General features: G+C 56.0%; 5 protein-coding genes across 5 annotated transcripts in view; 3 read left to right on the top strand and 2 right to left on the bottom strand.

The window, feature by feature from the left end:
• Positions 1–214: 214 nt before the first annotated feature.
• On the bottom strand, positions 215–1,274 carry POSPLADRAFT_1103206 (hypothetical protein; the record flags this gene model as incomplete). Its single annotated transcript, XM_024483240.1, has 5 exons — positions 215–682; positions 891–927; positions 1,063–1,095; positions 1,153–1,156; positions 1,214–1,274. Coding segments are annotated over 5 exons (603 nt in total), but the record flags the coding sequence as incomplete, so codon positions are not given.
• Positions 1,275–2,987: 1,713 nt separating this feature from the next.
• On the top strand, positions 2,988–5,270 carry POSPLADRAFT_1156851 (hypothetical protein; the record flags this gene model as incomplete). The annotated part of the gene is made up of 4 exons (XM_024487112.1): positions 2,988–3,113; positions 3,169–4,060; positions 4,761–4,974; positions 5,147–5,270. The coding sequence occupies 4 exons, from the start codon at positions 2,988–2,990 to the stop codon at positions 5,268–5,270; spliced, it is 1,356 nt and encodes a 451-aa protein (XP_024334160.1).
• A 1,320-nt stretch (positions 5,271–6,590) lies between these two features.
• POSPLADRAFT_1061573 (hypothetical protein) lies at positions 6,591–8,646 on the top strand (the record flags this gene model as incomplete). Its single annotated transcript, XM_024481396.1, has 9 exons — positions 6,591–6,681; positions 6,738–6,926; positions 7,078–7,199; positions 7,444–7,549; positions 7,614–7,681; positions 7,732–7,844; positions 7,896–8,061; positions 8,111–8,455; positions 8,518–8,646. 9 exons carry the CDS (start codon positions 6,591–6,593, stop codon positions 8,644–8,646), a joined length of 1,329 nt encoding a protein of 442 aa, XP_024334159.1.
• Positions 8,647–10,502: 1,856 nt separating this feature from the next.
• On the top strand, positions 10,503–11,281 carry POSPLADRAFT_1061572 (hypothetical protein; the record flags this gene model as incomplete). The annotated part of the gene is made up of 2 exons (XM_024481395.1): positions 10,503–10,615; positions 10,669–11,281. 2 exons carry the CDS (start codon positions 10,503–10,505, stop codon positions 11,279–11,281), a joined length of 726 nt encoding a protein of 241 aa, XP_024334158.1.
• Positions 11,282–11,540: 259 nt separating this feature from the next.
• POSPLADRAFT_1156442 (hypothetical protein) overlaps positions 11,541–12,712 on the bottom strand; it is a gene marked incomplete at both ends in the record, with an annotated part of 2,003 nt that continues 831 nt past the window's right edge. Inside the window, one exon of the mRNA XM_024487071.1 lies at positions 11,541–12,641. Coding sequence (XP_024334157.1) covers positions 11,541–12,641 — 1,101 coding nt within the window. The remainder of the gene's footprint in view (positions 12,642–12,712) is intronic.

The following is a 12,712-nucleotide window of genomic DNA, read 5'->3' as shown; positions in this document are numbered from 1 at the left end:
GGAGGGGAAGTAGGAGCCTCAGGGTCTCCTTGTCGGGGGCGGTCGTGGGCGAAGACATTATCAGCGCCGGGGGGGACGGAGGACGTTGCGGGGGCGGAGGCGGCTGTGGTGGCCTTCCGCTGGTCGAACTTCGAGAGGAGTGAGTGCTCAAGCGGCCTCTTGGCGGAGTCGGCGGTGAAGGCGCCGGAGGAAGTTCGGCGGGGGGGTTACGTACGTCAGGGACTGCTGACGTGGGGGCGAGCACTGCCGGCGAGGCGGGCCGAGTAGGATCCGCGGACTCGGACTCCGAGACTCCTTCTTCACTCGCACTCTCCTTAGGCTCAGGCTCTGGCACAGGGTCTGGAGGGAGATCTCCTTGTGCTTGACTTGGACCGGCGACGACAGTTTGAGGAAGGCGGGAGCTGGGGGAGACAGGGCACGAATGCCACGAGGCGGATCGGGATGTGAGGGTGCTGCGGGGTCCAAGCGGGTGTTGCGCTCGTCGGATCACTTTGTAGCGCGGGTAGTCCTCTGCGATTGATCGGGGTGTTCGGTTCGGGCACAGCTGCTGCTCGCAACGGTAGATGATAGTCTCAGGGCCGTCTGGGATGTAGACGTCGATGAGGTCCTGAGAGTCGAATGCGTGGACTTGGCCTTGGCAGGCAGCCATGTTGGATGGGGGGAGGAAGGGGAGGTGCGTGTACTATGAAAGGCCATGCTATACTAGCTTACACCTACAGCACCCGAGATGACACTAAAGTTCGCAGTTCACGTGGGGCCCAGTACTGCTTTTGGCTAGTATGCAGCAGGAACCTAAGCCACGCGTCCGTGAGGACAAGTATTGCCCACTGAAGTGCAGATACCGAAGAGTTCGTTCCTTAAGTGGTGGCGATGTATCATAGGCTATCTACGTATCGTAGGGTATAGTAAGGGTGCGCACCACCCGACCTGTGGGAAAGGAAAGTGAATGTAGGGAGTCCCGAGAGGACACCGGCAGCTTGGGGAGTTTCGACCTAATGTCGCGACTTGAGGTCAAGCGACTGGGGAATACCTAAAGGCTGGGGGCGTCCGACTGGTTCTTACCGAAGCGATGGTGAGCGGCGCTCAAACCTAAGGCTAGGGACAAGAATGTATTAGTTAGTAAGTAAAGGAAGTAAGTACAGGAGAGCTTACTAACCTAGGGACAAGAGGTCGAAACTGAGGTCCCTAGGGCAGCAGAGGCCGGCTTATATACAGGGGTAGATAAGGGCAGGCTGTGCACACTGGTCCGTGCACAGCTGGTCCGTGTGCAGCATACCGACACGGCCACGGGGGCCGGTGAGTCAGAGCGGCTGTGTCAGCGGAGCCCGAGCTGTGCCGTGCACTGCTGTCCTATCTAATCTGATCGTACAGTAGATAACGACTTGTCCGTTCGAGTGTATAGTACAAAGGTTGCAGGTTCGAGCCCGCAAAAAGGAAAAAATTAAAAAACGGCTAGGCGCCGTACCAACTCGTGACACAAATGCTTAGTCAGCGGGCCTCCAGAGTAGTATATAAGGACCCAGATTTTGTACAGTACAGACATTGACCCACTTGAGGGAATAGACATATTCTTCCTTTAAAGTCAGTCCACTGTGTGTAAACCAGTGTAAGCTGCTATTGACACTGTAAGCTTGCTTGAAGTAAGGCTTGTCTTCACTGTCTTTGGCTCTGTCATCGCTGTTGGCAACGTCGTCAACATCATCGCTCGTCATCGCTCGTACTCGCTCGTCATCGCTCGTATTTGCTCGTCTAGTTACACCAAGTCGTTTGGTGCTTATCTGCAGTGTCGAGGGCATACAGCTTGCCCAAAACAAACTGTAGATTGACTCTAAGGTGCTTGCTTATCTGAAGCTTGCCTTTTGTTGTCATAGTTCGACCTTTGTTCAAGCAGAACCCTGGTCTAAGTCACGCTCGTCACGTATCGCCCAGTTATCAGCAGTCTGTTGCTCAAGCGGAGCTATAGTCTGTTGAATCAAGCTAGTCAAGTCACGCCAAGCCACGTATAAGCCAGTCAATCCACGTATAAGCCAGTCACGTCAAGCACACACCAGTCAAGCATCCAAATCACCCACACTCATAAAAGTCAACATTAAGCCTTTGAAGTTGTTGAAATTGGTGGTTTATTTGTTGGTTGTTATCAGTCCTTGAGTGGTCATTAGTCAATCACTTTCTTCCCTCAAACCGAACAACCGTGATAGCCTGATACTGTTGACGTATCCGGTGAACCGCGGCAGATCACTTTCTGACCTGACACCGGCAGCGTCTTTATGAGTGGAACAACACTGTCCATTTTCTCCCATAAAATGCGTATGGCGGGGACATGAAAAGACTGGCATGTGGCTGCGAGACTCGCGACCGATCCTTTACCGCTGCCGGCTGCGTATACGTGACGGACAATTTGATCGAATATCTCATGGACGAGCAAGCAAGGGTGACCTGTAAAGGTGGACGGCCCCGGGCCACTGGCATGCATATCGTGATGCGGTGAAATTGAAGTCAATGAAGCCATTGCGGACGACTTCAACCTGAACAATAGAGTGCCGGAAAGAAGGACACACAGATCAGTCTCAGACGTTGACAGGGAACGAAAGACGAAAGACGAAAGTGGGCCGTATTGACGACACGCCACATGCCAGGGCCAGTGTGGTTCAGTTGTAACCGATCGGTGGACACGAGCGCCCATCAATGTTAAACTTTACCACAAGCGCCTCTCGTGGCTGTAGAGCTTCGACTCAGCCGCCACTCATATTCAGCACAGTTTATGGCTGACCGTAAGCTGTTCAAGATGTATTATGTCCTCTCAATGACCAGACTAATGTTTGTCAATGGTAGAATCCCAACCCGAACTGCCGCTGACGGCCGCCAGCCGCTGTTTGCTCTCCGGCCAAATTATTATCCTCATAGCGCGTGCCCTCTATTCAAATGGGGACGGCAAACGCTCCGTGGCTAATCTTGGAGTAGCATGCCGCTCGCTACACGTAGCAGCAATGTCTGTTCTCTGGGAGACAATGTCGGGTTTGGCTCCGCTCATCCGCACATTGCCTCGCAATTATGTTTGTAATTATGAGAACGTCGATGACAAGCCTAAAGATCACACGCGCACCTTCGTAGTTGTGAGCGATTTCTCCCCAAGGCTCAAGACATGAACGACTGACATCGCTGATGTAGGGCGTCAATCGAAGTCCCTTAGATTCTAACGATCGTCTGGCACTCAATACCCAACGCCTGGATCATTACGCCAGATTCATCAAGCATGTCACTATCCATAAAGAGGACGCATATTACGCCACCTTGCACGATTTATCCATCCACACACCCTCGGACTACCGCCTGCTACCGGAAGTGCGAACGCTCGACATCCATCTTGACGCTGTGAACGGGCCGGAAGGCGTGAACATGCTCTTCGGGCCTCGCCTGGACGCCATCTCTGTGCGGATCACAGGGATGGACGCTGGATTGCGCTGGACCATGGTGCTGTTCAGCCAGATGTTCGCCGTCTGCCGCGGCCTACGGACGCTCAAGGCCGACCTCGGCGACTGCCACGCACAGATGATGTGCGTGGTCCTAGACGCACTGCGCGCCGCGCGCCCCCCGCTCACGACGCTCCATCTCGGAGTCCAGAACCGGATATATGCCTATGGCTTTAGTAATTCGTGCATGACCACGCCCAACGAGTCGATGGAGCGGCTGCTGCGGGCCGTCAGCGGCACCGTGCGCGACTTCTCGACGACGATCATGATCAGCCCCTCCATCCTGCCGTCGTTTAGTCTCTTCCGGAACCTCCAGAACCTGGTGGTGTACGTGCGCCCGCCGGAGCCGTCGTCTCGCAGCACACGCCTCTCCCTTCCGTCTCTGCGCTCCCTTGAGATCATAGCAGACCACATCTTCCGGGATACTCCGCCGTGGCTGCGGTGGCTGGAGGCGGAGCACCTCCACACGCTGGCTATCTTTTCCAGGGAGCATCTGGACGACTCCTGTGGGAAGCGCTTGAGAGACTTCAACGTGTCTTTATTGATGTGTTCATTGCGGAAGACGCTCCAAGTCGTCTCCATACATACACGTGAGTTGAGCTATGAAGGGTGGCGGCCGCCCTACAACGTCATGAGACCCTTGTTGGCGCTGCCCAAACTGTCAGCGCTGTATCTTCCACGGCGGTGGGTGGCAGAAGGTGTACTGGAAACCCTCGCTGAAGATCGGCCGGGGATCCAGTTGCTGGAACATTGCCCTATCCACCCACGGGCGTTCCCTGACATTCCCGACGTGCCGCTCTCTCGTTCGGAGCTGTGGTCAATCCCATAGTTGTTATCCATTATTACTACTTTACTTCCATGCTATGCGGCTGTCATAACAGTATCTGCACTGCACATGATGCGATAGTATATTGGAATCAGATCTGGCTGAAAGACAGATATGCTTCCGCGACAGGACCAGAGCCACTCGTGCACACCGATGTTCTTGGAATGTATACCCACCACAGCTCTAAAATGAGAAGGCATGAACGTCGTGCATGCACCCCAAGTGCTCGCGGAAGCGGACAGAAGGAGAACATTTGCGACCGGCATCACCCCATAGAGGAAATACGGCGGGAGGTAGTCTTATTCAAATAGGCAATGCGTCTGTATCTATGTGTACGGTGTCGCAATGTCCACAGCAAAGCTCTCCACAGTGGCATTGCACTCTCCATCGACCGCGCAAGCCAGGTCATGTTTTCCGTAGTGATGCAAAATGAAACGTTCACGACACAGATGTGAGCACTGCAGTACTGCAGTGTCGCCACGGATGCATCCTTCACTGCAATGCACGCGAATTCGCCGCACATAATGCGAAAGGCGCTCGAACTCGAGGGCCTGCGGCGCGGTCGCTCGCACCGGCAAAGTCCCTGTTCGACAATGAAGGAGCAGTGACGAATGGCCATACCCGTCGTTACGCGCGCGCACGTGCGCAGGGGAACCTAGCGGGAGAGAGGGGACGACGGTGCGTCTCGACAGACGCTGCCAGCGCCGTGTGGTGGACGCGTGCCGGCAGGCCCGCGCTGCATCGCGGACGTCCAACTTCTTGACACATCGTTCGGAGTCTATATCCAGCTCCAGTCGGAGCCCCCCGCGCGCGTGCTTCTGTGGGGCCAACCGACGACCGCCCGCTGCAGTCTCAGGCATTGGTGGTATGAGTCGCGAGCATCCACGAGCGAACCCGCGGTAGCACAAACAGGGGAAGCCCCGCTTTGCTTGCGTGTTGGTGACGCGCGACCGGAATGGGCGGCGTTGTGGTGAAATGGAGATAGCGCGTGCCCCTTTATTTTCTTTCGTTCAGACGTAAGTAATGGGCGTAGAGCACGCATGCGCCCTTGTTCGCTGGTTTGAATAAGTCTCATGTCGTGCAGAACGTCATGATTGCTATTGACGAACGCCCCACGCCACCGCCAGTCGACAGCGCTCAGAGCTGGCGCGGCGTGACTGCCGTGTGCGGCAGTGCGCATGCAGCCCTCGAAAGGAATGTATGTACGGGTGGGAGGACGCCCGGCGGGCAAGCGGTGCATGCCGTCGCGCTGACGCCGCGTGCCGCGCGGGATTCTCTGGAGGCCGGAGAATAGGGCGAGGCATGCGGTCAGTCGGATGCACGGGTATCAGCCGAGTGATGTCAAGAATGGTGGAAGCTTGCCTGTTGTGCGGACGTGGTGGATGGCAAGCGATCATGCGTACAGCAGGAAGGCGGAGGGAAAACACGGAATTGGCCGCTCACGACTGTGATTCTGCTATGGCGCGCAGAACCGTAAGCCGCGCTCAGGCCGAGAGTCATGCCGTTCATGCATTGCGAGCTCTGGGGACCGGAAGCGAAGGAACAGGCCATCCGCTGGGCAAGAAGAAGGCACATGCATGCGCACGAACGGATACCCGTGGGCAGAGATGGGGGAAGCGTTGGGCGCGAGCGACTGATGCGCATGATGCGGCAGAAAAGACGGGAGTCGGGAGAAACCCAGGTCCAGCGCCCGGGCCCGGGAAGGGGATGCGGGCGAGTTGGTAGGCGGAAGCATCGACGGTGTTCCGTGTGCAGAGGAAGGCGACGTGAGCACAACCTCGGGTAGACCAGGCAGACACGACAGCGTACAATGCGCCAACGGGGGCGTGAGCAGAACGTAGCACACTTTCTCCAACCTACGCAGGCTCTGGATATTTTTGTAAGTATAACGGTCCACGCGACTCGCGACACGACTGCTGCATGTGATCGTGAGTCGATGACGTCACGCGTTACGCGTCGTTCCTTCCGTCGCCCACCGCGCGTCTCGCCGCACATACCAGTCGCTGCGGGTGTCCGTGCGGTCGCAGCACAGCGCCAGACAAGGGCACAGACATCCCGCACGGCTAGCTCGTCGCTTCAGGAGGCCGGCGTCGCGACAGTGAGCGCATACAGCCAGAGCACCGTCTGCCCGCTCCGTCGCTGTTCCGGGCATTGCTCAGAACTCTCTTTCTCTACAATGATTCTTCTGACGTCACACTCGCACTCCTTCTCCTCTACATATAAATACACTCTGCTCCTTCCTCTCGTCCTCAGACACCCCCTCTTCCACACCCCTACCCAACAAGACACAAGCGATGGATCCCACTAACAAGCCCAAAGGCCCCTCTCCCCATTACTCCCTCTATCAGCGCGAGATATTCCGCAGGGGTGGCGAGACAGGACAGCGTGGGCACTTCCCTTTTCTTTTCCCACTCCTCCATCTCTGACTGACGAGTATCCAGTCCCGCACTTCTCCGTCCACCCCGAGGAGCTGCAGGAGTCTACGAAAGCCAAACTCAATGACCGGTCCTACTTCTATGCCAACTCCAATGCTGGCCTCGGCTGGACAGACCGTGCTAATCGCGAGGCCTTCTATCGCTGGCGCATCATCCCTCGCACCCTCGTCGACACCAATGTGCGCGACATGACCAGTGAGTGCTCTACTGCGTCTCTGCGATCATCCCCTCGCGCTTCACTCCCTGAGTCGCTCTCCCCATTTGGTCTTTGGTTCCATACCCTCCTTCAAATCCTACCCCTCTGCTGAAAGCTCAACGGTTCCGCTAACTAAACACACGTCCGCAGCGACTCTCTTCGGCCACAAGATCCCTGCTCCCATCCTCTTTGCTCCCATCGGCATCAACAAGCTGTACCACCCGCTCGGTGAGCTCGTGCCTGCCAAAATTGCTGGCGAGCTCGGCATCCCTGTGAGTATTCCCGTGCTGCAATTGTATTCCCTTCGTGGGCGTTCTACGAAGCCACCGTCGGCTGGCCACCATTGTGCTCCCCGGTGGATGCTGCCATGCCCTGCCTCTCGTAGAGCATTGAACCTCGACTACTCACGTGCTGACTGGGCCCCTGTAATCCATATGATGGGGCTCAAAACCCGACAAGCTCTGGCGTCGTCAGTGTGCTTGTGACGACGGGAACTAACGTACTTGTACACCACAGTATTGCCTGTCAACGGCCGGGTCACAGCCCATCGAGGACGTCGCGCGTGCAAACGACGCGGGTGCGGCGATCAAAAACGAGAGCAACTCGGTGCACGAGTACAGTGGTATGTGATGCTGCTGCTCGCCCGAAAGACGGTATGCTCAACACTGTCATGTTTCCCTGCGCAGGCCCCAACGGCGGCAACGCACAGGGCCCGCGGTTTTACCAGCTCTATATGGGGCACGATGACGAGATCGTGCGTGATGGTAGCTGCAGCTTGCACATCGATGCTGACAATCGTGCCAGACTATTTCTCTCCTAGAGCGCGCATGGAAGTCCGGCTTCGACGTCATGATGCTCACGACGGACACCTGGCAGCTCGGGTGGCGCCCGACGGATGTCAATATCGCAAACTATGTGTGAGTACTAGCACCCCTTGTCTCTCGCTATGCACGCTGAGTAGTTCGCAGATTCTACTATCCGAATGCGGTGGGCAACGAGATCGGGGCATCGGATCCGGTGTTCATGAAAAAGTATGGCGAGGAGCTGAAGAAGGACTCGGGCAAGTGGATCGACAGCAGTGTGTGGCACGGCAAGGCGCACACGTGGGAGAAGATCGACTGGCTCGTCAAGCAGGTATGTGTGCCTGCCACCGTCACCGTGACCCGCGCTAACTCGTGCACAGTGGAAGCGCATCTCGGGTGGGCGGCCATTCGTGATCAAGGGCATCCAGAATGCGGAGGATGCGGTGCTTGCGTACGAACACGGATGCGAGGGCATCGTGGTGACGAACCACGCGGGGCGGCAGGTGGACGGGGCGATCGCGAGCCTGGACGCGCTGCCGGAGATCGTGGAGGCGGTGGGCGACAAGCTGACGATCATCTATGACTCGGGCGTGCGGACGGGCGCGGACGTGTTCAAGGCACTCGCTCTCGGTGCGCATGCGGTGGCGGTCGGGCGGCTGTATGTGTGGGGGATGTCACACGAGGGCGAGGCTGGCTGCCGGCATGTGATGAAGAGCCTTCTTGCGGTGAGTGTGGCGGCTGCGAGTGTGATGGGCGTGGGCTGACTGGGCGTGATTGCGGTGTGCAGGACCTGGACATCCTGATGACAGTTGCGGGGTATGCGAGCATCGAGAAAGACGTTATCGGCAACAAGAAGGCTGTGAAGTACAACCCGAGCGGAACGCCGCCGGGCCCAGGTGAGCATGCGCACCTGTGAAGGAAGATATCCGATAGACGGGCTTGTGCTGCATTGGCTTGCTGCTGGAGGGTCATTTGTCGATGGGCTATTCGCTGGCGCCCCTGTAAAATGCAACAGATTGTAGATTGTACACATGCTGATGACAACGAGATGCAAGTGACCTTCGGGAGAATCGGCATCCCAGGTCGCGCCTTCGAGCATCTGTATATTTTCGCGACGAGAGACAGCAGTGATAGTAAGACCCGGATGTGGAAACAACAGGCGCGAGCGCGTTGTGTGTTCGGACTGTAAGTACGAACAACAGGCCTCAGTGCGCGCTCGTATAGCAGGCAAGACTGAGAGTGTGAGACGACTGGTGTAGGCTATAACGAAGGAGATGCGCCAAGCAAAAAGGCACGGCGGAATGTTCTACAACGGGACAAGCATTACGCACAGGAACAAACGGCGGTGGGTAATCGTAACGGGAGGTGAGGCTCATCACGCAGTATGGCGTGGGCACAGGTACTATCAGGGATGCAGGAACGAGCCGGACGACGCACGGATTGCCGTGCGCCAACACCGGACGGTATCATTCTTCGCACTGTTAGTTGATGACCACTAGCGGAACTGAGAGTGCTGACTACCTTCGTAGGAACGTGATCGAGATCAGGAAGGAGACTGGTGGAAGTCGGAATCGGGAATGTGGCGAGCGCACGCCACCATCATATTTGCTGCTATTTGTAGTATCTTGCAGCAGTATCTTGCAGGCTTGGCGCCCTCACGCGTTTGATAGAGCTCTGACAAACGTGATTGTTGCTTGTTCTGGCTTCGGATCTCCGACGGACTCTATCATGACCAACATCGCTTGCTGTGAAAAACCACTTGCGACGATACTAGACTCGGGGCTTTGAATAAGTGTTCAGCACCCAGCCTCAGAGGTGTGTGGCCATAGCAGCCTTGCGATGGCAATCAAGTCACTACCTGCCAGATCCCTGAGCTGTAGCTTGGAGCGTAGGTCTCCCGCCTCCGAGTCGTTTTGGGCTCTGACACAAGCGGACTGCAAAAGATCAGAAAGCGTAACAAGTGCGTATTTTTCCGCAGTAGGCAGGCTTGTGCTTGTCTTCAAGCAGACACTAATAGGGAAAGACCGACACATGCGCTCTCCTCCGTTGTTTTTTTTCTGTCCTCTTATTCACACGGACGCTGGCCGCCAACGAACACTTCTTCCATTCGTGATACGTCGGCGGCTGGATGTATACCTCGTCGTCGATCAGGCCACCTGCGTCCCGGCAGCTGCGTTCACGAGGGCACAGACACGAATATGCATCATTACCAGTACCCTGCTTCGCGGATCGTAAAGATTCAGTCGTGAGCTCACCAGGCTGCCGCGAGGGCTCGTTGTGCCTAGAACGATCGCTTATCTGGGGGCCAAGCCCATACGCAATCTTCCCGGGCGCCGTGTACCTGTCTACTCAATGACTTCGCTTCTGTTCTCCGAGTCATGTGTTGTTCTGCCTTGGCTGTCAATACATGGGTTCGTTCCCGCTCTCCGAACCGTGATCGTCGGATCTGTCAACTTTCCAGGCGATATCTCGCATGTTTTTCCGATGTTTATCATGGAGGGCGCAGCGCAGATAGCAACGACCGTGGGTGATGCGCTCGTTCCTTGCTATCCATACTGTGGTCTTCGGATCTGTGCCAAGTGACATCTCTTTGGTTGTCGTTTTGATGTTTCTCATGAAAAGCACAATACAGATAGCAGCGACTGTGGTTCATGTTGATGCCGCAGCAATAGAGAATAGAGCCCTTGCAAGGGTCCCAGTCGATGGCATTGAAATAGTAGATAGTGGATCAGCGAGCTCTATCCAAACGAGGCCACTGAATCGCAACCCATCATGCTCATCGCCAAAGTCCCATTCCTCATTGCAGGCACACTGGGTGTCTACACCACCTTCACCCCTCCCCAGCGAAGGGCCGTACAAGGCGAGCGCCCGAAGTCCCTGAGCGCGTTTGAAAAACTCTGGTCGTCGGTCGCGAGATCGTATTCAAACGCTTTCAAAGCACGCCTCTCGCCTATTCTCCTCTGCAAATTGCTGACGATGGCCGGTGCGACCAGGCAGTCACCTGCGCCGGAGGGCTGCTCGAGATTGCCGTCATCCTGGCATACAGATATCCCTCCTCTCCTGCATCGCGATCGGTACTGGCCGTGCTAGTCAACGGCCCGACGTCTTTGGCCTCCCAAATCCACTTCTCGCCTGCATTCTACATCGGCACTGCGCTCGCCGTCGCAGGCGGAATCGTCCGGTATCAGTGTTACCGCACGATGGGCCGCTTCTTCACTTTCGAGATTACCATGAGGAATGGCCATCGGCTCGTTACGACCGGCCCGTACGCGTATGTCCGCCACCCGTCGTACACAGGCTGGCTGGTCGCCATGGTCGGCCCAGGGATCTGTTGCGCCAGTCCGGGATCGTGGTTCCGGGAATGCCGCATCTATGAGACGGCTTGGGGAAAGTTCGGAGCGGCGTTGTATGTGTTCTTCTGTCTGCTGTCTCTGGTGCCGGCCGTCGTGCGCCCTCCGACAGAGGATCGGCTGCTACGAGAGCAGTTTTGCGAGGAGTGGGATGCGTGGGCACGGAGAGTCCCGTACAGGCTGATCCCATATGTGTACTGAGATGGTCTGTGTGTTCGTTTTAGGTTTTCTGCATGTACCTTATTCTCTGCAGCACCAAATATGTTGCATGACGATCTAGTACCCCGAGCTGTCTCTTTTGTCTCTGTCTCGTATATTTCTCTCTCAGCTAAAGCTAGATGTGGTGCTCGAATACACTGGAAGGGACTGTGTTGCTATTAGGCGTAATGCAGATGTTGTGGAGGCGTCACAACATGTAAGGCAACAGTGAAAGACAGGGTCGATGAGGTGAAGGCAGCTCTCAACGGGAGACCGGTACGTCAGGGATGTCAGGGAAGATTCGCGGGTGCAGAGGACAATGTTCTAACAGTTGGATCTCCGGCCTTGTTTCAGTGATGGTTTCCAGTACACCGTCTGCCACCCACTGCCGCGGAAGATACAGCGCAGCGAGTTTGGGTAGCGCCAGCAACGGACTCATGATGCTGTAAGGTGGCCGCCATCCGTCATTGGCGAAGTGGCGAGGGTGTATGGCGACGACTGAAAGTGTCTGCGAGAAGGCACATGTCGATAACGACTTGTTGAGATATCTCGCTGGGCACGCCCCCCAGTACCCGTCTACTAGCGAAGTCATGAGGAAGATAGCTAGCGTGTGGAGGTGCTCCGCCCGTATGCGATGGATGAATAGAGTCGTCTTCTCAGAAATGAAGTCTGTTATGATCTCAAGAGACCGCAATGTTGGGAAGGAGAAAGCTTGTGGGCATGTCAGATACCATGTAGTATTCTCGTCCAAATGGATCACCAGGTTCTGAAGGTTCCTGAAGAGACTGAACGATTGGACGGAAACGTAGTTAATGAGGAGAGTCGACGAGAAATCACGAATGGTGCCACTGATGAGTCGCAGCAGTCTCGCAATCAGCTCGCTGCCCATGGCCCGGGAATACACCCAATATTTGCGTCCGAGATGGAGAGCCGTGAGGGAGGGGCGTGCGGCTCGAATCGTGTCTAGGATCATACAAATATCGTCTTCATGACAGTCGCCGAAGTCGACATGTAAGGTCTGCAAGTTGCGGCAGATCGCGAACATCTTGGTAAATAGTACTATGGTCCACCGGAGCCCGACGTCGTCCTTTGCAACTCGCACAGAGATGGCATCCACTCGAGGCCCGAGGAGCATGTATATACCTTCTGGTCCACCCACAGCGTCAAGATGAAGGTCTAAAGTGCGCACTTCCGGTAGCAGGTGGTATCCCGAGACCTTGTGGATGGATAGATCATGCAAGGTCGCATAGTATGCGTCCTCGTTGTGAATGGTTACGTGCTTGATGAACCTTGCGTAATGATCCAGACGTCGGGTATTCAGTGCTAGACGAGCATTAGACTCTAAGCGATGTCGATTGACACCCTACGTCGTCAATGTCAGTCGTTTATATCGTGGGCGTTTGGGAGTGGTTACTGACAATGATAGCGATACTC

The sequence above is a fragment of the Postia placenta genome (assembly GCF_002117355.1).
Source record: "Postia placenta MAD-698-R-SB12 unplaced genomic scaffold POSPLAscaffold_18, whole genome shotgun sequence".
Classification (NCBI taxonomy): domain Eukaryota; kingdom Fungi; phylum Basidiomycota; class Agaricomycetes; order Polyporales; family Adustoporiaceae; genus Rhodonia; species Rhodonia placenta.
The sequence above is the reverse complement of the archived record's forward strand: the minus strand, read 5'-3'. Positions and strand labels throughout refer to the sequence as shown.